At 46.7% G+C, this 20229-nt stretch overlaps 1 protein-coding gene across 1 annotated transcript in view; it reads right to left on the bottom strand.

Moving 5' to 3' along the window:
- Positions 1-12322: 12322 nt before the first annotated feature.
- The window catches only part of PRPS2 (phosphoribosyl pyrophosphate synthetase 2), a 35824-nt gene continuing 27917 nt past the window's right edge, over positions 12323-20229 (bottom strand). The window contains exons 5-7 of the mRNA XM_081793369.1: positions 18093-18266; positions 16564-16723; positions 12323-14867 (exon numbers count right to left, since the gene is read on the bottom strand). Coding sequence (XP_081649495.1) covers positions 14775-14867; positions 16564-16723; positions 18093-18266 — 427 coding nt within the window. The 3' untranslated portion in view covers positions 12323-14774. The remainder of the gene's footprint in view (positions 14868-16563; positions 16724-18092; positions 18267-20229) is intronic.

The following is a 20229-nucleotide window of genomic DNA, read 5'->3' on the forward strand; positions in this document are numbered from 1 at the left end:
GCCCTGCAAGCTTCTGCATTCCACTCCGTGTCCCAGGAGGCGGAGCTGTATGAACTTGACCAACTGGTTGGTGCCAAAGGCTGACGCTTGGGTTTGGCCGATGTGGAGAGGGGTCAGGGTATTTACGCCCCTGGCTCCCGCCCCTTGCAAGGCTGTGGGTTGGCTGCGAGCCTCTGATGAGGCCCTTGTTAGGTGCCACTCTCCTCAGGAACACTCTTGCTGAATTTCACTGATTGCTCCTTCCCCTTGCCGTCGTAGGCCTGGGGTTGCGAAGATGCATGAGAAGAAGTAAATAAATGAAGAGAAAAACATCGTTGCCTGGGCTAGAGTCCACAACATTGTAAAAGATGGAAATTGTGCTTAAGTTGATTTGTAAGTGCCGTGCAATCCCAACCACATACCGACAGGATTTCAAGGGGTGCTTGCCAGATCGACTCTAAACCGGGAGGCAATCTGGAAATCAGTCGGGCATTTTTGTTCATCTCAAAGATTAGGGTTAGCTCCTAAAATAAGGATGATACCTAGGAGAATGAACAGTAATCCCTGTTGATTTTGTATTCAAATTTCCCCAATTTGTCCCCAATGTCATCTCCTTTCATTTAGTAAACATTTGTTCCGGAAATGAGGCATTGGAGCTGACCGGGGTGAGACCACATACGGGAATAGCCAGGTCATTTCTAAATGGAAAAGTAACACAAGGGGGATTTCGCTTCCCGATGTGTCAATGCAGTAAAACGCCCATCACCTGTGACATGGTACCAGCACGTCAACGAAAGAGAGGGGATATTAGAATTGAGTAAAGGCACATATGGGACATTAGTTTAACGTTTTATTTATTTTTGAGACAGGGAGAGACAGAGCATGAACAGGGGAGGGTCAGAGAGAGGGAGACACAGAATCTGAAACAGGCTCCAGGCTCTGAGCTGTCAGCACAGAGCCCGACGCGGGGCTCAAACTCACAGACCAAGAGATCATAACCTGAGCCGAAGTCGGCCGCTTAACCGACTGAGCCACCCAGGCGCCCCAGGGACATTAGTTTAAAGTCACATCAATAGCAGGGCGCCTGGGTGGCTCAGTCAATTAAGCGTCTGACTCTTGGTTTCAGCTCAGGTCATGATCCCATGGCTCGTGAGTTTGAGCTGACAGCACAGAGCCTGCCTGTGATTCTCTCTCTCTCCCTCTGCCTCTGCCTCTCCCCTGTTGGTGCTTACTGTCTCTGTCTCTCTCTCGAAATAAATAAACTTAAAAAATTAAAAGTATGTTTAAAAATAAATAAAATCACATCAGTGGCAAACGGAACTATTAAAATAATGTTGGGCAGCTGGCTTAAAGTTCAGAAAAAATTAAGCTATTCTACCTCATTTCTTATAGCTGTCCTACCTTCCTTCTTACATCAAAATTAATTTCAGATGGTCCAAATATTTAATTTTTTTTCAACGTTTATTTTTGAGAGAGAGAGAAAGAGAGCATGAGCGGGGGGGGGGGGGGACGGGGGAGGGGGTAGAGAGAGAGGGATACCCAGAATTCGAAGCAGGCTCCAGGCTCTGAGCTGTCAGCATAGAGCCCAACGCAGGGCTCAAACCCACGAACTGTGAGATCATGACCTGAGCCAACGTCGGACACTTAACCTACAGAGCCACCCAGGTGCCCCCAGATGGTTCAAAAATTTAAGTATAAAACACTGAACATTGAAAGTATTAGAAGAAACCATAGAGAAATCTATAATCTTAAAAGGAGAAACTTGTTCTACATATGATGATGACAACGAGAAAATACCCAACAGCAACAACCCCAGTGTCTTAAAGGAAACATTAAAAACTCTGACTACGTAAAATTCAATCTACTCTCTCATCTGTAACGGAGGGGTGAGGCTTTGTGATCAGTGAACACTGACCAGGCTTCATACCGTGAGATCCTGAGAAATGATACTCTGTATTGAGCATATAGATTACGCTTTCTTATATTGACCTTTGATTTGTATCTCGTAGCTCCCCAGTGATACTACAGACCCCACAGTTAGGAATGTGTTGTCCCCAGCGTCCTGTCCATAGCAGGGGCTGAAGAATTCACCTTAGGTTAATTTTGAGAGGAAGGTGGTTAAAGAGATTAATCAATTGAAGTGACCAGTCATCTGATTCGTTTCACTAGCTGTTTAACCAGTTCAAATGCCACTTGTCCAGTAGTCAAGTGTAAAGAGAGTCCATGGTTTTTTGGGGTTTTTTTACTCAAAAAGATACCAAGTCCTCCCTAAATCAGTGTGGTGAATTCAGTAGCAGAGTGGTTATTGATTTTCTAATAATGGACACGATACCATTCTACTTTAACTTCAATTATATCAACAGCCTGTTGGTTTAAATAAAATCTTTCTTTTTTCTGCCCAACTTTATCTTGAAAACCTTCAGCTCTACAGAGGAGTGGGAAGAATTGTCCCATGTAGCCTGTATGCCTGCTGCCTGCGTGAGAGTGAGCCCCATCGGTTTTCTGTCTTCGTATGTGGATATTTACATACATATTTGTTTTCATAATCACTTGTAAGTTGCAAACAACATGACATTTTAGCTCCAAGCACGTAAGCCTGTATCTTCTAAAATAAGGATGACCCCTAAAAGAATTTACAATAATCCCATATCACCATCTCATGTTGATTCTACATTTAAATTTCCCCAATTTGTCCCCAGGCCATCCTTTATAGCTGTTTTTGTTTTTTTCTGATTCAGGAGTCACTCAGTGTTCACACAGTGAGTTTGCTTATATCTCTGTAATCTTTTTACACCCTTTCTTTATATAAAAGCTTTTTTTCTTTTTAATGTGTGGTACCATCCCCAAAGGTGACTTTAAGCTCTGTGACAAAAATGTACTCCTGAATGACAGAGCTGTATTTCCAGCTATGGGCTGGACTGTTTTATGTATATAAAGATGGACAAATGTTTCCAGAACAACGCCCTAAGATTTTGAAACATGAACGTGTAAAAGCTGAAAAAGCTTTTTTATGAAACAAAAAATAACTACCACTGCCCCATTTAAAAACTACAAGAATTTTCTGTCCCCTTAGAGATCGAGGCAGCAAAATTTGTTGTATTCTTTTCTTTTGGGTTTCTTCTCTCTTCCCCACCCCGCCCCCCGCCACGTTCCCCTCTCTGAAAATATTTTGGCTGGGGCTTTTAGTTGGGTAAATATAAGGCAAGGCAATAGACTTTAACCTTTTCTTTAATTTTAATGGAAAATGCATACTCATGAGGCAAGATCTAATGTATAGAAAACAGAAGAAGAAAGAAAAAAAGAAAGGAAGGAAGGGAGATAGATTGAATGGGGCTTTTAGGCAAATATAAAGGACTCTGATTTTTTAAAAATTTTCCTAGGTAATATACATGTATGTGGTTTGGAACTTTTATAGATAGAGAGAGGGACAGAAATTGGGTTGGGGTCTCCAAGGCCACCCCCAGGTGCAATGATTCGTAAGAAGGAGTCACAGCTATGATTCCATTTTTTTTCTCTTTTAAAGTTTATTTATTTATTTATTTAGAGCAAGAGAGAGAGAGAGAGAGAGAGAGAGAGAGAGAGAGAGAATTCCAAGCAGGGTCTACACTATTAGCACAGAGCCCCATATGGGGCTCGACCTCACAAACTGTGAGATCATGGCCTGAGCCAAAACCAAGAGTCGGACACTTAGCCAACTAAGCCACCCAGGCACCCCCCTACAGCTATGATTCTTTATAGTGAAAGGACACAAACCAAAATCAATATAGAGAAAAGGCCCATGGGGTAATAATGACTGGCACAAGCCAGGCACAAGCTTCCTACAGGAAGCACTTAATTCCCCCCACAACCAGTCGACAAGGCACATGTAAAATATTGTCTACCAGGGGAATTCATTAGAGACGCGGCAACGAGGGTTTTTACTGGGGACTGGTCATGGAGGCACCCTCTGCCTAGCACGGGCCAAAATTCCAGACTCCCAGACCGATAGCAGGTGTTGGACGTAAATCGTATCGTTTACAAAAACAGTTCAGTTGCAGTGAGCCACCCTTATCTGTTCTGGGAACGGTGAGAACCCACTAGAAATCCAAGTTGCCAGAATACAGGCCTTTCTGATGCCAGCAGTCTCCAGCCTGCTGTGTTAACTCTTCCGCAGAGATAACCTACACACATCCATTCGCAGATAAGATACAAGAAGCCATTATTTGTGGATTACCCTTATGGGTCCTGCCAAAGTTTCTTTATATTCTAATCCCCCTCCTTTAAAAAAAAAAGTTTTTTTTACGCTTTACTTATTTTTGAGAGAGAGAGAGAGAGAGAGAGACAGAGCACAAGTGGGGGGGAGGGGCAGAGAGAGAGAGAGAGAGAGCACAAATGGGGGAGGGGGAGAGAGAGAGAGAGAGAGAGAGAGAGAGAGAGATAGAATCTGAAGCAGGCTCCAGGCTCTGAGCTGTCAGCACAGAGCCCGACGCGGGGCTCGAACTCACAAACCATGAGATCATGACCTGAGCCAAAGTCGGACGCTTAACCAACTGAGCCACCCAGGTGCCCCTGCCCCCTCCTTTTTTACCCACAGGTATTGTAACCACACTCCGAGCAGTCTTAAGGGTTAACTTGCTTTAAGGTAACACACACCTTATTTGCTGACCTCAGGCCCTTGATCTGTAACACAATTAATTTAATTTCTTGGAGACTTACAGACCACTGGTCTTGGGGAGTGAAGGACCAGAACGTTCCCGGGCCACAGAAGCCGGCAAGTCTGTTGGAGGTGGCCTCGGCTTTCTGTTTAGCCTCGCTACTTTTTTAGCACAATGTTTTTTCCTTGTTTTCGGTCACACAGATGATTTTACCAACCTCCCTTTGTGTATCTGTAGACCTTGCCCCCCTTTGCAGAAAGAACATCACGAAACAGGAACAGGACATCCCTCGCTCACCCCCGAGCTCTGAGATAAGGTTTGTAGTTGGCACCATTGAGTCCGCACGAAATCAAGGAATGTTGCAGGCCAGTGCACTCCCTCTGCTGATTAACTGCCCTAAACCCCTTTCAAAACCTCTGAGCTGGGCAGAAACCTCAGAGTTGGCCTTCGGACAAGAGTCTGCCTTCTCCCCAAGGTGCCAGCCTCCTGAATAAAGCTCCTATTCCTTTCCAGGCAAAACTTGTCTCTTGAGTGATGGCCTTTTCGGCAACGGCCAGCTGAACTTGGGTTCGGCTATGGGATGCTTTGTTAACAGTTACTTTCTACCCCTTCCGCAGTGGCTAACCTTGAACTATGAACGACGCTCTGCGCAAGAGTTCGCTTCAGCTGGCCCGTGAGATCAGGCCTCTCACTGGCTGGATTCCTCGTACTTGGGTTTCTCAGTCTAACTGCATTTCTTTTGCTCCTTTTTGGTGGAAATAAAGAGGATTGGGAATGGCCCTCGGTGGCTCGTTAGGGTTTAGGAAGCTGGGACAGGCATGTGCTAAACATGTGCTTCTGGAAAAATTCTTTCTGAAGAAAACAATCTATCTGAAATTCAAATTTAATCAGGTATCCTGCATTTTATCTGGCAGCGCCAGTTTAGGGTCATATTTTAATCTAGCGATTTAAACATTGCAGAGCTCCCGGGATCGAGCCTCTGAAGTTCAAAGGAAGTGCAGACGTAAGCCGGCGTCCAGGGTGGCGCCTGCCCAGGCAGACAGCCGGGGACAGAAGCCCCGGGTTTGGGTCCTAGTGCCACCATTTGACTCTGACACGGACATCAAAGTAATTCTGCAGAAACTTAGCATCATACACACCCTCCTAAGGCTTATGGGAACCTAAATAAGCCCGTTAAACTGCTCCTGTCTGCCCAATGCTGTGTTCCCAGCGCAGGGAAGTCAGATGTCTTGTTTCTGTAGGCGAGTTGCTTGATTTGGGTGAGCATGTGAGCGAGAGGAAGGTATTCACCCCACTGCTTCCCCAATTTTTGCCGTCTCCCCTCTCAGATGCCGAAAGTCAAGGTCTGCTTGATAAAACGAACAGCAGGCTTTCGTGGCAAGCATCATGGTATTTTTGCAACAAGTCTGAAGTTCTAATCCCTCCAGTCAGATACAACCATGACCGTTTCAAAATAATATTCTCTGTTAGAAAGTTGCGGACACCGTGAGCCTGCTCTACGTAAGTGAGACGTGGAAACAGAACACAGCCTACCTTTGTCTACCGTGTATTTTTAGCATCGTAAAGCCCCAGTGTCATAATTAACCTTGTTTTTTTGTTTCTCACTGCCGCCCCCCCCAAAAAAACACTAAAATATGTAGTGCCTCTCTGCTTAATCCTGTAAGTTTCATTTCACCTGGAAATGAAAGTGTTCTGAAGACGTCCTTGACAGGATATGCAAATTCATATAACAAAACCCTTCTTTCGTTTTTGAACTCTAATCCCCATGTATGTATTAGAGTTCGCCAGACGAGTCCAAAGGGGCAGGTGCTTTGAAAAAAGGCCCCGGATGCAAATAATGGAGGAGATGATGTGGTTAAAAAGAGAAAAGGCTATTTATGGAAGTTCTGTCTGCTGCCTTGGAAAATCAGCCCTAGTGGATTCGTTAGTAGCGAGGGACAGCAGAAAGACACTCGCTTGGCATTGGAGGGACAGCGCTAGCTCATAAAAATGCCAAGTCCCATCTGTACGTTCCTTCATCCTACTGATGATTCTGTTGGGTTAGAAGCACCGTCATTCACAACGCTTGAGAATAAAACCCCTGCGAGGTATGATTTGCCCACAAGGAAACTGATACCCGGGGGACGCGTACGTCTAGTAAGATGCGAAACTGGGTTACAATTCACATTTTGTGACTCTGCTGCCCATGTTCTGTCATCTGATCAGCCAGCATCTCGTCAATTTAACCCAGATAACAACAAAACGTCCTTTTGGAGTTGATGATTCTAAAGATTTGTTTTCCGTATCGATGATGATATTCATATTGATATTCATAGGAGATGCTGTCCCGTTTCGATTCTCTATTCCTGATAACAATCCGCTCCATAACGTGTTGGCTTACAAGAGCAACCGTTTCATTTGTTTACAGGTCTGTGCATTGGATGGGGCTCTGCTGGGCTATTCTGTCGGTCTCTATTGGGTCTCCCATGAGGTTGCAGTCAGATGGCTTTGTTCACATGTCTGGTGTCCCAGTGGGGAAGGTCGGGAGGCTGTGACCTTTGTCTCTCTCTCTCTTTTTTTTTTTTTTTTCCACGTAGCTAGCATGGGCTTCTATTCATAGGGTTAGATCCTAAGAGTAGCATTTCAATAGAGCCAAGCTCTATTTTGGGGATGCCTGGGTGGCTCAGTCGGTTAAGTGTTCAACTCTTGAGTTGGGCTCAGATCATGATCTCACGATTTTGTGGGTTTGAGCCCCACATCGGGGTCTGTGCTGACAGTGCGGAGCCTGCTTGGGATTCCCTCTCTCTCCGCCCCTCCCTGGTCTCTCTCCCTCTCTCTCTGCCCTTTCCCCACTTGCACCGTCTCTGGCTGTCTCAAAAATAAATAAATCAACTTTAAAACAAAAACAAAAAAACACACCCCATGCTCCATTCTAAGGCTGGAACTGTAAGAGGAAACTGACAAAGCCAATAACTTAGCGACCTACCCAAATCTCACCCAGTTCATGGCAGATGTAGGGGATCAGTGTTAATTTCATGTCCTACCAAAACACTGCCGCACAATTTTGGTGATTGCCATTGCCTTGTTCCCCTTGTTCCAGAACGCTTTTCTACTTGAAATTGGTCCAGAAGTCAGGAAAGAGGGTGAAGGAAGAAGGTCCTGGTTAGAATCAATCAGCGGTTCTCAACCAGGGATGACTTTCCCCCCAGGGACTATGTGGCAATGTTTGGAGACCCTTTTTTTTTTTATTTATTTATTTTTTTTAACGTTTTTATTTTATTTTTGAGACAGAGAGAGACAGAGCATGAACGGGGGAGGAGCAGAGAGAGAGGGAAACACAGAATCTGAAACAGGCTCCAGGCTCTGAGCTGTCAGCACAGAGCCCGACGCGGGGCTCGAACTCACAGACTGAGAGATCATGACCTGAGCTGAAGTCGGAAGCTTAACCGACCAAGCCACCCAGGCGCCCCCGGAGACCCTTTTTTTGATTGTTACAACACATGCACAACACAGCCCCCGCCACAAAGAATGATTCAGCCCAAAATATCAATAGTGCTGAGGTGGAGAAACTCTGACATCGGTTCTTCTGGGGGAGCAAAAGAAAATGGCCAGAGGGACAAAAAGGAGGGAGCAGAGGGGTTGTGTCCCTGGGGAGAGGTGTGCGAGCCCAGGGACAGGCTGGTCCTTGATAGCTCAGAGAGCTTCCCTCCCCTCCCCTCGGCAACCCCCACCCTCTCCTTGCTTTCCTTCCTCACCTGTGGCTTTCCGTGCCCCATTCCAAAATGCCTCCATCAGGGACCTTGAGACACTTCTTGGGGATAAAACTGGCTCTGAGGAAAATATGTGATAAACAGAAGAAGCTAGTCATTGTAGGGAAAAAAGATTGCTTAACAGCAGAAGCACACCAGAAATGGCTACTAAAATAATCAAGTATATATTTTTAAGTTTATTTATTTATTTTGAGAGAGAGTGAGCAGGGGAGGGACAGAGAGAGGAAGACAGAATCCCAAGCAGGGTCCACACTGCCAGTGCAGAGCCCTACACCAGGCTCAAACCCACGAACCATGAGATCATGACCTAAGCTGAAATCAAGAGTCAGACACTTAAGCAACTGAGCCACTCGAATGTCCCTAAAACAATAAAGGATCCTAACACCTTCAGAGACTGCTCGGCAGCCCTGGTCCTAAACAGAGGCTATTCTGGGGCTTAAAGAAACTTAGGGTTTGTTCCTTGGTCACTCAGATGAGTGAGTACATATTGGTGGCACTTCCTGAGTTCATTCTATAGCAAATATACATCAAAATGTGCCCCCGACATCAGGGTAAGAGCATTTGACTGCAAAATGTGCCCCCAACGAATCACCCTGATGATTTTAAAGAGGAACACAAATTCAGTTTCAGTCCTTAATTTTTTTTTCTGTGATTCATAGTCTTGGTGTCAGTACAAGAAGATACTGAATCTAGGGGCGCCTGGGTGGCTCAGACGGTTAGGCGTCCGACTTCAGCTCAGGTCGTGATCTCATGGTTCATGAGTTCGAGCCCCGTGTTGGGCTCTGTGCTGACAGCTCGGAGCCTGGAGCCTGCTTCGGAATCTTGTGACTCCCCCTCTCTCTGTCCCCTCCCCAGCTCATGCTCTCTGTTTCTCAAAAAATAAATAAATGTTAAAAAAAAAAAAGATACTGAATCTATCGCTCCCTTGTCTAGGGACAACCAGAGAAGACTATCTTCAGACACGGCCAAGCGCTTACAGATCTCTGACCCCCTCCTCAATGCTCAGAAGGGCAATGTCCATCAACGAATGCTCAGGACACTCTGTCTTCTGCTTGGACTGTGCCCTGGGGTCTCTAAAGACCACTTAAAACAGCATTGAGGGCAGCTGTGCTAAAGGACTGGCCGTCAAGCCAGGTCTCGAATGCATTTTCTCAAAATGTCTCCCTATTTCCTCCTACAAGCCTTCAGCTTCTACAGTTCAGTGACAGCGTATTTAATAAGAACCATGATGCCACAGGTCACTCACTGGCACGTTGTTGGGCTTGTCACATAGCCTGCTTTCTGTTGCAGCACGAAATCAGAGCCATGCCCATGGGATACCTTAGCTAAGGCAGTGCTGGGGATCCAGAACCATCTACTTAGAAGACACAACGAGGGTGACCCAGCATCCTGGTCTGCTCAGGACTTGAGGGGCTTCCTGGAATGTAGGGCTTTCAGTGCTAAAATGGAGAAACTTCTGGCAAGCCAAAACAAGTGGTTCACCTGATGGGGCTGTAAACATCTTTGCCTCTTTGGAAGCACAACCTTCAGTTACTAGATACTCCAACTAAATCTAGAAGGGATAGCATAGCCTATTAAAACTGCTGGGGACTTCAGCAATCAGCTACCCTCTCATTTTTGTAGAGATACTCAGACCCAGAGTGGTGTAGACATTTTCCCAAGGTCACACAGCTTGCTAGTGGCATGTCAGGAACCAGACTCTAGGTTGCCACACTCCCGATTTAGGATTCTGTCCACTGCATGCCATCGTTCGCTTTCCCAGTCTCTTTTTATCGCCCCTTTAAAGTGCAAAATGCGTGAATCAGTCTCAGCAGCAGGAGCATTGGGCTTCACGTACCCACACTCCAGGTTTCGCAACCGACATCTCTTCAAGGACGAGGTGGTGCTGGACGTGGGCTCGGGCACAAGGACAAGTGGCTGGCATCTGACGTTCTCATCTTCCCGCACCGAGCCACACTGTACGTGACGACCACCGAAGATCGACAGTACAAAGACTACAAGACCCACCGGTGGAAGAACGTGTACGGCTTTCACATGCTCGCATCAAAGACACGGCCATCAAGGAGCCCCTGGTGGAGGTGGTCATCCACACCGTCAAAGTGGCAGACTTGACCTTCACCCCTCCCTTCTGCCTGCAAGTGAAGCGGAATGACCACGTGCACGCTCTGGTGACCTACTTCCATACTGGCTCCCTCTCGGCCACAAGAGGACGGGCTTCTCCACCAGCCCCGAGTCCCAGTACCTGCTGAAGGGGCACCTGCCTCCTCCCACCTGGGCCAAACCGGCCCTGCACGGGCCCAGGGGCTGCGGTGTTCTTGGGCACTGTTGGGGCTCTCCCTTCTCCTCCTTCCCCCACTCAGAAGGGGGTCTTAGGGCCTGGGTTGGGGATGGCATTTACACCAATAAATCCTTAGCTGGGGGGAAAAAGTGTAGATGGCCCTCACGGTTTTGTTGTCGTTGCTGTTGTTTTTGCTGGGGGGGAGGGGAGAATCTTAAGCAGGCCCCACGCTTAGCACAGAGCCAGACCCAGGGCTCAATCTCGCGACTCTGGGATCATGACCTGAGCTGAAATCAAGAGTCAGACCCTCAACCGACTGAGCCACCCAGGGGCCCCGTGCCCTTACTGCTTGTATCGGGCACCACTTTTGGTTGTCGTTATGCTGAGGAGGTGAATCGAATCAGGTTGTTGTGAATGGCCTCGACTGATCCCTGTCTCCGTTATTGTATGGCATTCTTCCCCAATTCACAGTGCCTTGGGTGAGGGGGTCACACTTATGACCAGATCACAGGCACGTGGCTTCACAGCTAAAAAATGCGTGACAATCTTGCTTCTTCCCATCTACTTATATTCTTTCAAAGGGAACATGCAAGATGCCTGCTCTAAAAGTTGAAATTAATGTACAAAACGATCAGTTCTTTTTAATTTTTTTTAGTGTTTATTTATTTTTGAGAGAGAGACAGAGCATGAGTGGGGGAGGAGCAGAGAGAGAGAGGGAGACACAGAATCCGAAGCAGGCTCCAGGCTCCGAGCTGTCAGCACAGAGCCCGAGGCGGGGCTCGAACCCACGAACCGTGAGATCACGACCTGAGCCGGTCAGACACTTAAGTGACTGAGCCACCCAGGCGCCCCCAAAACAATCAGTTCTAAGCATGTCAGAGGCCTCATTTAATCCTCTTCCCATACCTACGAGAGGCACTATTGTCCCATTTTGTGTCTGTGGAAACTGAGGCACAAGGGAGGTGAAGCAACCCTCCCAAAGAGCTTTTGTTGTTTTAACTCTACTAAGTGGTGAAGTCTGTTTCTGAGCATCACACGCTTTCAGGGGAGACAATACAGCTCAGTGACTGCGGTATAGCCAACCGATTTACAATGCATCTCTGGGAAGCAAGGGCAAGGAGAAGGTGGAGGGATGCATTCCCAAGATACAGGGAAATAAATCATAAGGTGAAGATCTGTAGTGAAAAGGAGGGCTCTGTTGACTTCTCTGTGCAATATACGTGACGGATATGGGGATACGTTTCAGCCCTCACCTTCCCATCTTCGTTGGCCATCTTCACTCCAACATATGGTGTACCAAATGCCCGATGCTGTCCTGCTTCAGCCCCTGCTGAAATACAGTGTAAGTTTGGTCTGCTCCAATCTATGGACACTGAACATGACTCCTTTAACGTGTAAGCACACTGTGCGATCTCCAATTTTACAGGCAACATCTAGAATTATCAACTTGGATGCCTTACGTGGCACAGCTGTTAAACTATGGGACAAGGAGACTGCTGGTCAGCCCTGAAAGAAATACCTTCAACAGGGAGACAAGCTGAACTCCACCGAACTTCTGGCTTTACTGTAAGTTTAGACGCCAGGCTATCATCGTGAAGTAGCAAACACGTTGAGGTACCCCCATCGAAACACATCCCTCCTTCAAAACACAGCACTCCGCAATGACAATACAAACTACGGCAGAAAGTAGTAGCATGATTTTATTGATGTGGTTTAGTACAGTGTTGGGACAATCTTAAAACCCTATATTCTAAAAAAATACAAGCACTGCAAATGATCTTTTCTTGAATCTAGTTGACATCTAACAGAGGCAAGTTCTAATACGAGCATCCGTAAGCTGATTAATATAATTTAAGTTGGAAGATGAGCAGCTTTGGTATTTCTGTATTTCTCTGACTCCCCTTTTGGCTGGATATATGGGAGTCCAGCCCCGTTCAGCAGAGTTGGACAGAACCAATCTACTGGACTCATTCATTCATCACTTCAATTCATCCATCACTTCAATTCATCATCACTTCAATTCATCATCACTTCAATTCATCATCACTTCGATGTTTCCAGGCAAGCAGCAGGGGATACCCAAGTTCTGGGATCGGGCCACTCCTGAGGTCACCTTCGTCATCCTTCTTGAAGTGAAACCATCAAACAGTTAAGGACTACATTGCCACTGTGTGTGGCCAAGTCTAGCCTAATCAGTTAATGTACCAGAAGTACTTGAAAACAAAAAGTGAGGCTAAATGAGAGAAACAATCAGTTCATGATAATGACCATGCAGATTTTTTTTTTATGTGAAGATTTTAAAACTAGTTCTAGATCTTAGAGTCCATCTTAAGATGAAATGATTACCTTTGAATCAACTTTCTGCTGTCACGTCAACACGTCTACACTAGTATCCCAAGGCTGTCTACCCACGTGCACTCGTGGCTACATTTTCAGTTGCCTGTGCGTAGAAATTCCCAGAAAGAGACAGCACTCGTTTATTGAAACTAAAAGTCACATACATCGAAATAGGCTCTTTCCAGATCTCCAGTCAACTCTTCCTAGATAGAGCCAGTCCATATCGTAGGGCTGATGCTGTTTTCTCAGAAGCCATTTCAAGGTACAGCACAACGCAATGACCGAAATGATCCTTCTAGATCTCGACCTCTGCTGCAGTGAAGTCTGAAAGCTTAAAGACTGTGCTTCAAGTCTCTCGATGACTTAAAGATTGGATTTTCTCACCTGCAGAATTTAGAGCAGAGGGTCTCCTCTCTTTGAGTTTTGAGACTGAGCAGAGGGAGAGACTGTTACTATAACCAGGGCTTTGTCTCTGAGGCAGATTCTCCTCTTTCGGGGCTGAAAAATTCAGGTGGTTGTGCACCAAGGTGCATCTAGCAAAAGTCACAACATCCTCCGCGAGGCATCTGCCACCGCGTTGACATGATCTTAATAGGGCAACTAATGCTTACTTATTTGTGCTTTTTGTCGTCAGCCTTACCCACATTTTTCATTTAACAGTTTTAGTTAAAATAATCAGTTGACTAGGAGACTTGCTACTTTTGAGGCAAAGGCATAAGAAATTCAAACGAAGGATGGAATGTTCAACTACTCATTTGGTGGCTGTCACAAAAATTCACCTTTTTATTATGTTAAAAACGAAATAACAATCAGACTAGTGCGTTGGAGGGGGCTTAGGGGAGGCTGTGCTTTGGTGGAACCCCACAACATGAGATTCTCGCAAAAAAGGCAACGTGAAAGCCAGAGCTAACAACAGGCCGTAAAATAAGACGGCGGGACAGGAGCCACTCAAAGAGCTGTCCCCCTGGGATGGCCAGAGCACAGCGTGAGGGCCACCAGTCAGCCCACAGGGTCTATCTCGACACTTTCTCAATCAGATCTGTTGCCAAACACAAATTTTGCAATTTCAGAACGTGACACTGCAGGTAAGTGATAGTTATACCATGTTTTTCAGAAGTGGCAACAACAAAAAAGACACCAAACTACATTGCCTCTGATACGGCTAACGTTTATCAGAAGGTAAACGTGTCCGTGGCCATCTTAAGCCACATAAAATTTGGTCAAATTAAGCACAATAACCACAATGGTTCATCTGACATCTGGTTACTTAAAAAAAAAAAAAAAATCAAAATTCAGGGTATTATAAATTTTCTAAGATTCACTCCGAAGTAAAAGGCTAATTCTGTAAACAGGGTTTTACCCAAATGTCCATAGGCATTATCATTATTTACACAGAAGGCTTTAATCTGAAGTCACCTTTGGCAACCTCAAAATATATAAACTATGAACTTACACAGTGGAATTATATATATTTTGAGTTGTGGCCTCAAAATACTGAAAAAAAAAAAAACAAAAAAAAACAAAGAAAGAGGTCACCTACTAGAACAAGTCAGGATGACAAAACATAGCTCACTAACGACAGTTCACTTAACAAGATGAAATAACCACCACCCTTACCCCAAACTGGAAATAAATGGTCTTGAGCTTGAGGAGGAGAAAAACCATGGCTCCTGCGGTATACAAAGATCGAATGCTTTTTGCATTATCCTATAATTGCTGAGTCCTAAAACTAAGAAGAGACAAATGCACACAAGCCAGCAGCCAGAACAGGCCTGCTCCGTACCCCACATCCGGGATCTATAGCGGGACGTGGCTGAACAGGTAAGACACAGATTCACCGTTGTGTGTTCTTCGGATCGCCTCTGCCAAGATCATCGAGATATCAATAACCTAAACGCCAAGAGAAAAGGGGAGAGGACAGTGGGACATCTCAGTCATATTTAATTAAAAACTTAAAAGCCAGAGAGCTGAGAAAGGATTTCTCCAGGCCACCAAGACATGCTACCATCAGTCTTCTATACCCATTTCTTCTGAGAGACAGTTTGGGTCTATCTTCAAATTACAAACACATATGGGACCCCGGAAGCGAGATTTTCAGTACAGATACTCAGAGGCTCTTCAGAGTCGCTGTAAATCAGAGACATCCTTTTCTTGGGGTGTTGATTGTTTTTAGATTCATTTTACTCAATCGTTACATGGATGGTTCTTTTGTCTCTTGGTTTCCAAAAACACAGTGACTGTGTCCCTTAACAGCACGGCTGGGATCACCTAACTCAGGGGTCAGTGATCGGTAAAGGGCCCAGTAGTTAAGTATTTTCAGCTTTGCGGGCCACACTGAACTCAGTCACTGTAGCGTGACGACAGCCACAGACCATCCACAGATGGATAAGTGTGGGTGTGTCCCAAAACGGGGACCCAAATCCTTTCAACGTCGCTCAGGGCAGTTGGTAGAACATGATTATCACCAATTCTCTAATGGCCTCCCAAGTCAGGAAGGACAGGAAGGAGGAAAGCTCTAAAGATCCTTAGCGCCGTGTGTTTTTTCCCTCCATTTTTAAAAACTGTGGGGGCGCCTGGGTGGCTCAGTCGGTTAAGTGCCCGACTTCAGCTCGGGTCGTGATCTCACGGTTCGTGGGTTCGAGCCCCGCCTCGGGCTCTGTGCTGACAGCTCGGAGCCTGGAGCCTGGAGCCTGCTTCGGATTCTGTGTCTCCCTCTCTCTCTCCGCCCCTCCCCTGCTCGCACTCTGTCTTTCTCTCTCTCAATAATAAATACACATTAAAAAAAGTTGTGGTAAAATATATATAACCTAGAAATTGCCATTTTAACCACAGTGGCTTGAAGTGCATTCTCAATGTTGTGTAGCCACGGCTATTACCCATTTCCAAGCTGTTTTCATCATCCCCAACAGAAACCGTCCCCAGTAAACACTATATCCCCAGCCCCACCCCCCAGTCCTTGGCACCCACCACCCTAGTTTCTGCCTCCACACTGGACTGCTCTAGGCCCCTCAGAGAGGCGGGATCACACGACGTGTGTCCTGGTGAGTCTGCTCGCTTTCACTTAGCATAACGTTTTCCAAGTTCATCCACGTTGTCCCAACGTGTCAGAACGTCCCTCCTTTTTAAGGGAGAATACTATTCCACTGGACGGATGGACCACGCCTCGGTTGCCCATTCACCCGTGGATGGACATTTATTTGGCTGCTTCTAGCTTTCGGCTACTGCGAATAGCGTGGTTTATGAACGTGTGTGCACATGTTTCTGGATGCACGCCCATTTTCAAGTTTGGGGCTCCGGAGCTAGAGGCAGACTTACTGGGTCAGACGGTCATTCTGCTTAGCTTTGGCACGGCCCGTTTTTTACTGCTTTTCCAGGGTGGTCTGGCTGCCTGCCTACTTCTGACCTCGACCCCCGCCGGCCCCAGCCTTTCCCAGACCTCGCGTGAATCGCGCCCTGTGTTACAGGCAGCCGTGACCTCTGCCGGCTCCCCCTGCGCTCGCCGTCACACGCAGAAGGACTCAAAGCTATCTTGGGGGATCAGACGTAGGTTCCTCGCGGCTTCGTTCTGCCTACACTGTAGAAGTACCTGAATCTTGGGACAGTGTCTCATTTTGTCCTCTTGCGGAATGGTGTTTGTGACCACAACAGCTTCAAAGGCGGCATTATTTATTCTGGAAATAGCTGGCCCAGAGAAGATCCCGTGCGTCAGGATAGCATAAACTTTGGTGGCTCCAGCTGAGAGTAGCCTGTAGAACAGGAAACAGAAAAATTAAGGGTACACACATATTCTTGAAACATCCTCCGCTTAGGGTGAGTTAAGACGCAAGAGGTGTGGGGCGCCTGGGTGGCTCAGTCAGTTAAGCGTCTGACTTTGGCTCAGGTCATGATCTCACGGTTCATGAGTTCGAGCCCCCCCATCAGGCTCTCTGGTGTCAGCACGGAGCCTGCTTCGGATCCTCTGGCCCCCGTCCCTCTCTGCTCCTTCCCCGCTTGCACTCTCTCGCTCTCAAAAATAAACAAACATTAAACAAACAAACAAACAAAAAGCAAAAAGCGTGGGGGTGCCTGTGTAGCTCAGTCGGTTACATATCCGACTCTTGATTTCGGCTCAGGTCATGATCTCACGGTGGTGGGATCGAGCTGCATCGGGTTCCATGCTGGGTGCGGAGACTGCTTGAGATTCTCTCTCTCCCTCTCTCTCCCTGCCCCTCCTCTGCTTGCTCAAGCTCGCTCACTCTCTCTTTCTCTCTCAAAAAAAAAAAAAAAGCAACAAGTGCGTTCCACAAAAACCAAAAACGAATTTCACTCACGTGTATTAGCCTAAAAAAGAATCTTTTAAGCTGTGTACTGGCAAGACACTTTGTATTCCATTAAATGAGGGATAATCAACCTTGGCCTTGGGCCCATACAATTCTTCACTGAGCAGCATCCCCGGCCTCACCCCACTAGCCACGCCCTCCCCTCAGTTGTGACAACCAAAAAAGTCTGCCGACACCGTCGAATGTCCCCCAGAGAGCACAGATGCCCTTGGTTGAGAACCGCAGGTTTAACCTAATCAAGCCAGAATACCATCATTTTGACACACGTCACTATAAAATGATTACTGTGACAGTCTGCATTCTTTGTTTCGTGCTGTCTTTGAAAGCTGGTGTGCACGCTGGCCGCACCCCAAGTGTTCCAGGGCCACACGTGGCTGGGGGATGGGGTGGCCCCCACTCCCCACAACGCTGCTCTCAATCCTTCCGGAGCCAGCAGCTGAGGCAGCTGGAACGAAGGCGGAACAGAAGGGGCCAAGGCCCAGAGACGCCCGCAACACGGTCTCTTTTCTTCTGTGCTCGGTTTCAGGGGCAGCGCCCTCTCTGACCCTTTTTCAAATACACTGAAAGCGCATCCTTAAAAGTGAAAACCGGGCCATAAAGGCCTGTACTTTTTTTTTTTTTTTCCACCAAGAAACAAAATAATAAATGGGCCTAGAACATCCTTTGGTCTGAAAGGCCACGCCCAAGCCACCGCAGCAAGAATTAGTAGAAACAGGCCCCCTTTTATCTTTTTTAAAGCTGCCACGTTTCCTTTCTTAATGACACGTTCTCCCGTTTGCCCAAACCATCCACGTACTTGTCCGCAGCGTGGCAGATGGTGCCACACGTGTCGGCCATGTCGTCCACGAGGATGGCCACGCGGTCCTTCACGTCGCCCACCAGAACCATCCGGTCCACTTCGTTTGCTTTCTTCCTCTCTTTGTGAATCAGGGCAAATTCCACATTCAGCCTGTCCGCAATCGAGGTGACCCTGCTCCGAGACACCGAGACGCCGACAGAGGACAGAGGAGTTAAACACTGTCAGCGTTAACAAAAGCTCTTACGGTTTCAAGCTGTAGTTTAGGAACCAACCACACCCAAGATCCGGAGATAATCAGCTCTCACTAGAAAAGCCAGGCCCGGCCTGGGATGCACAGTAGGCAAACCACGGCAACAAGTGGGCCTTGTGTTTGTGGCAGCTGGGGATGAATGCCAGGTGCCTGGACCACTGGATAAAAGTTCCAGATGAGAAAGCGGTGTGCCATTTGTTAGCGTTTGTGCGTACTTTTTAAAAATCACGCGCACAAGACTCTTCCGCCTTTTTTTTCTTTTTTTAATTTTTTTTTTTTAACGTTTATTTGTTTTTGAGACAGAGAGAGAGACAGCATGAACAGGGGAGGGTCAGAGAGAGAGGGAGACACAGAATCGGAAGCAGGCTCCAGGCTCCGCGCTGTCAGCACAGAGCCCGACGCGGGGCTCGAACCCACAGACCGCGAGATCATGACCTGAGCCGAAGTCGGACGCTTAACCGACTGAGCCACCCAGGCGCCCCTCTTCCGCCTTTTAAAAATCAGCGTCCGACTCTTAATCTCGGTCCAGGTCAGGATCTCATGGGTCCGGAGTTCGAGCCCCACATCAGGCTCTGTGCTGATGGTGTGGAGCCTGCTTGGGGTTCTGCCTCTCCTTCTGACCCTCCCCTACTTGTGCTCTCTCTCTCTCTCTCTCTCTCTCTCTCTCAAAATAAGTCAATAAACTTTAAAAAAGAAAAAAGAGATCACGGGCATGTGTTGAATTACAAGGCTGTACACCTGAAACTAACATGACCCTGTATGTTAACTAACTGGAATTCAAATAACAACTTCAAAAAAAAAAAAAAGGCCTAAGACAACAGCTGTGTGTTTACCAGCATGAAAACACAGTGTATGTGAAAACAAAAAATTACGGGCACAACGAAAATGCAGTTATTCAGAAACTGCCGTTTGCCCAGTCTGGGGTGCAGCCAGGGGGCTCACAAATCCATGTTAACACGTCAGCTTATGCAAATGGCTTTCACTACACTCGGGGCCTTGAGATTTGTAAACCAGGAGTTTCTCTGCTCATCTATGGCAAATGCTCCAAAGTCATCCCCTCAGAAAGGGCAGAGCAGGCAAGAGAAAGGCAAGGTGGCAGGCCAGGCTTATCGGTGAGGCACCTGCTATACAACTCTTCTTTGCCTTGTATACGAGAGTTAAGACTTACTCCTAACAAATGATGTGGAGACAATGTATCGTGCAGAAATCTTAGGCAGAAAAAGCTAGAACAAAAATAACATACATATTTTCATTTCCACTTCTTCTAAACCCGTCTTTCCCTTCTTTCCCCCCAAATCTCAATTATTTCATTTCACCAACGTCCCACAGCAGTGTCAGGTGAACGCAGACCATCTCAGCGGCGGTGTTACCTTCTAAGGTTTCTTTTCCCTTAGCTGTCGGCCCAATCGAGCTTCAAAGACAATCCAAGAGTGACCTCTTGTGGCAATATTAAGTTTTACCTGCAACAAGTCAGGCTTTAAAGCTTTTACTAAGGCATTAAGTTCTAATTGATCAGATAATCAATTAGATTATTTTCTTCGATGAAATGGCTTTTTTGCATCACGCAAAGATGGCGCCAATAATGTCAAGTGCATGTACCCTGCGTTACCTGTGCGGTTGTCCTGCCAGGTGGGGAACAGCTTAGTCCAGAATAGGAAGAAGAAAAGGAGAGGAGGTGGCAAAAAAATCTACAATGTGTGCCCCCCAAAAGCTGGACTTTTCCTGGCAGAGGTAAGAGGGGTGGTTTAAAGGGGATCTGAAAAAAACAGCTGGCCATGAACTCTGGTTAGTTGATTCTGGATTTTGAAAAGCAAGGGTTGGCAAGTGGATGGGGGGGATTTGGTATATAAAATGGTGTCTCAAATCAACAGGGATTCTTCTTCA

Source organism: Panthera onca, chromosome X, assembly GCF_046562875.1.
Source record: "Panthera onca isolate mPanOnc1 chromosome X, mPanOnc1 haplotype 2, whole genome shotgun sequence".
Taxonomy (NCBI): Eukaryota; Metazoa; Chordata; class Mammalia; order Carnivora; family Felidae; genus Panthera; species Panthera onca.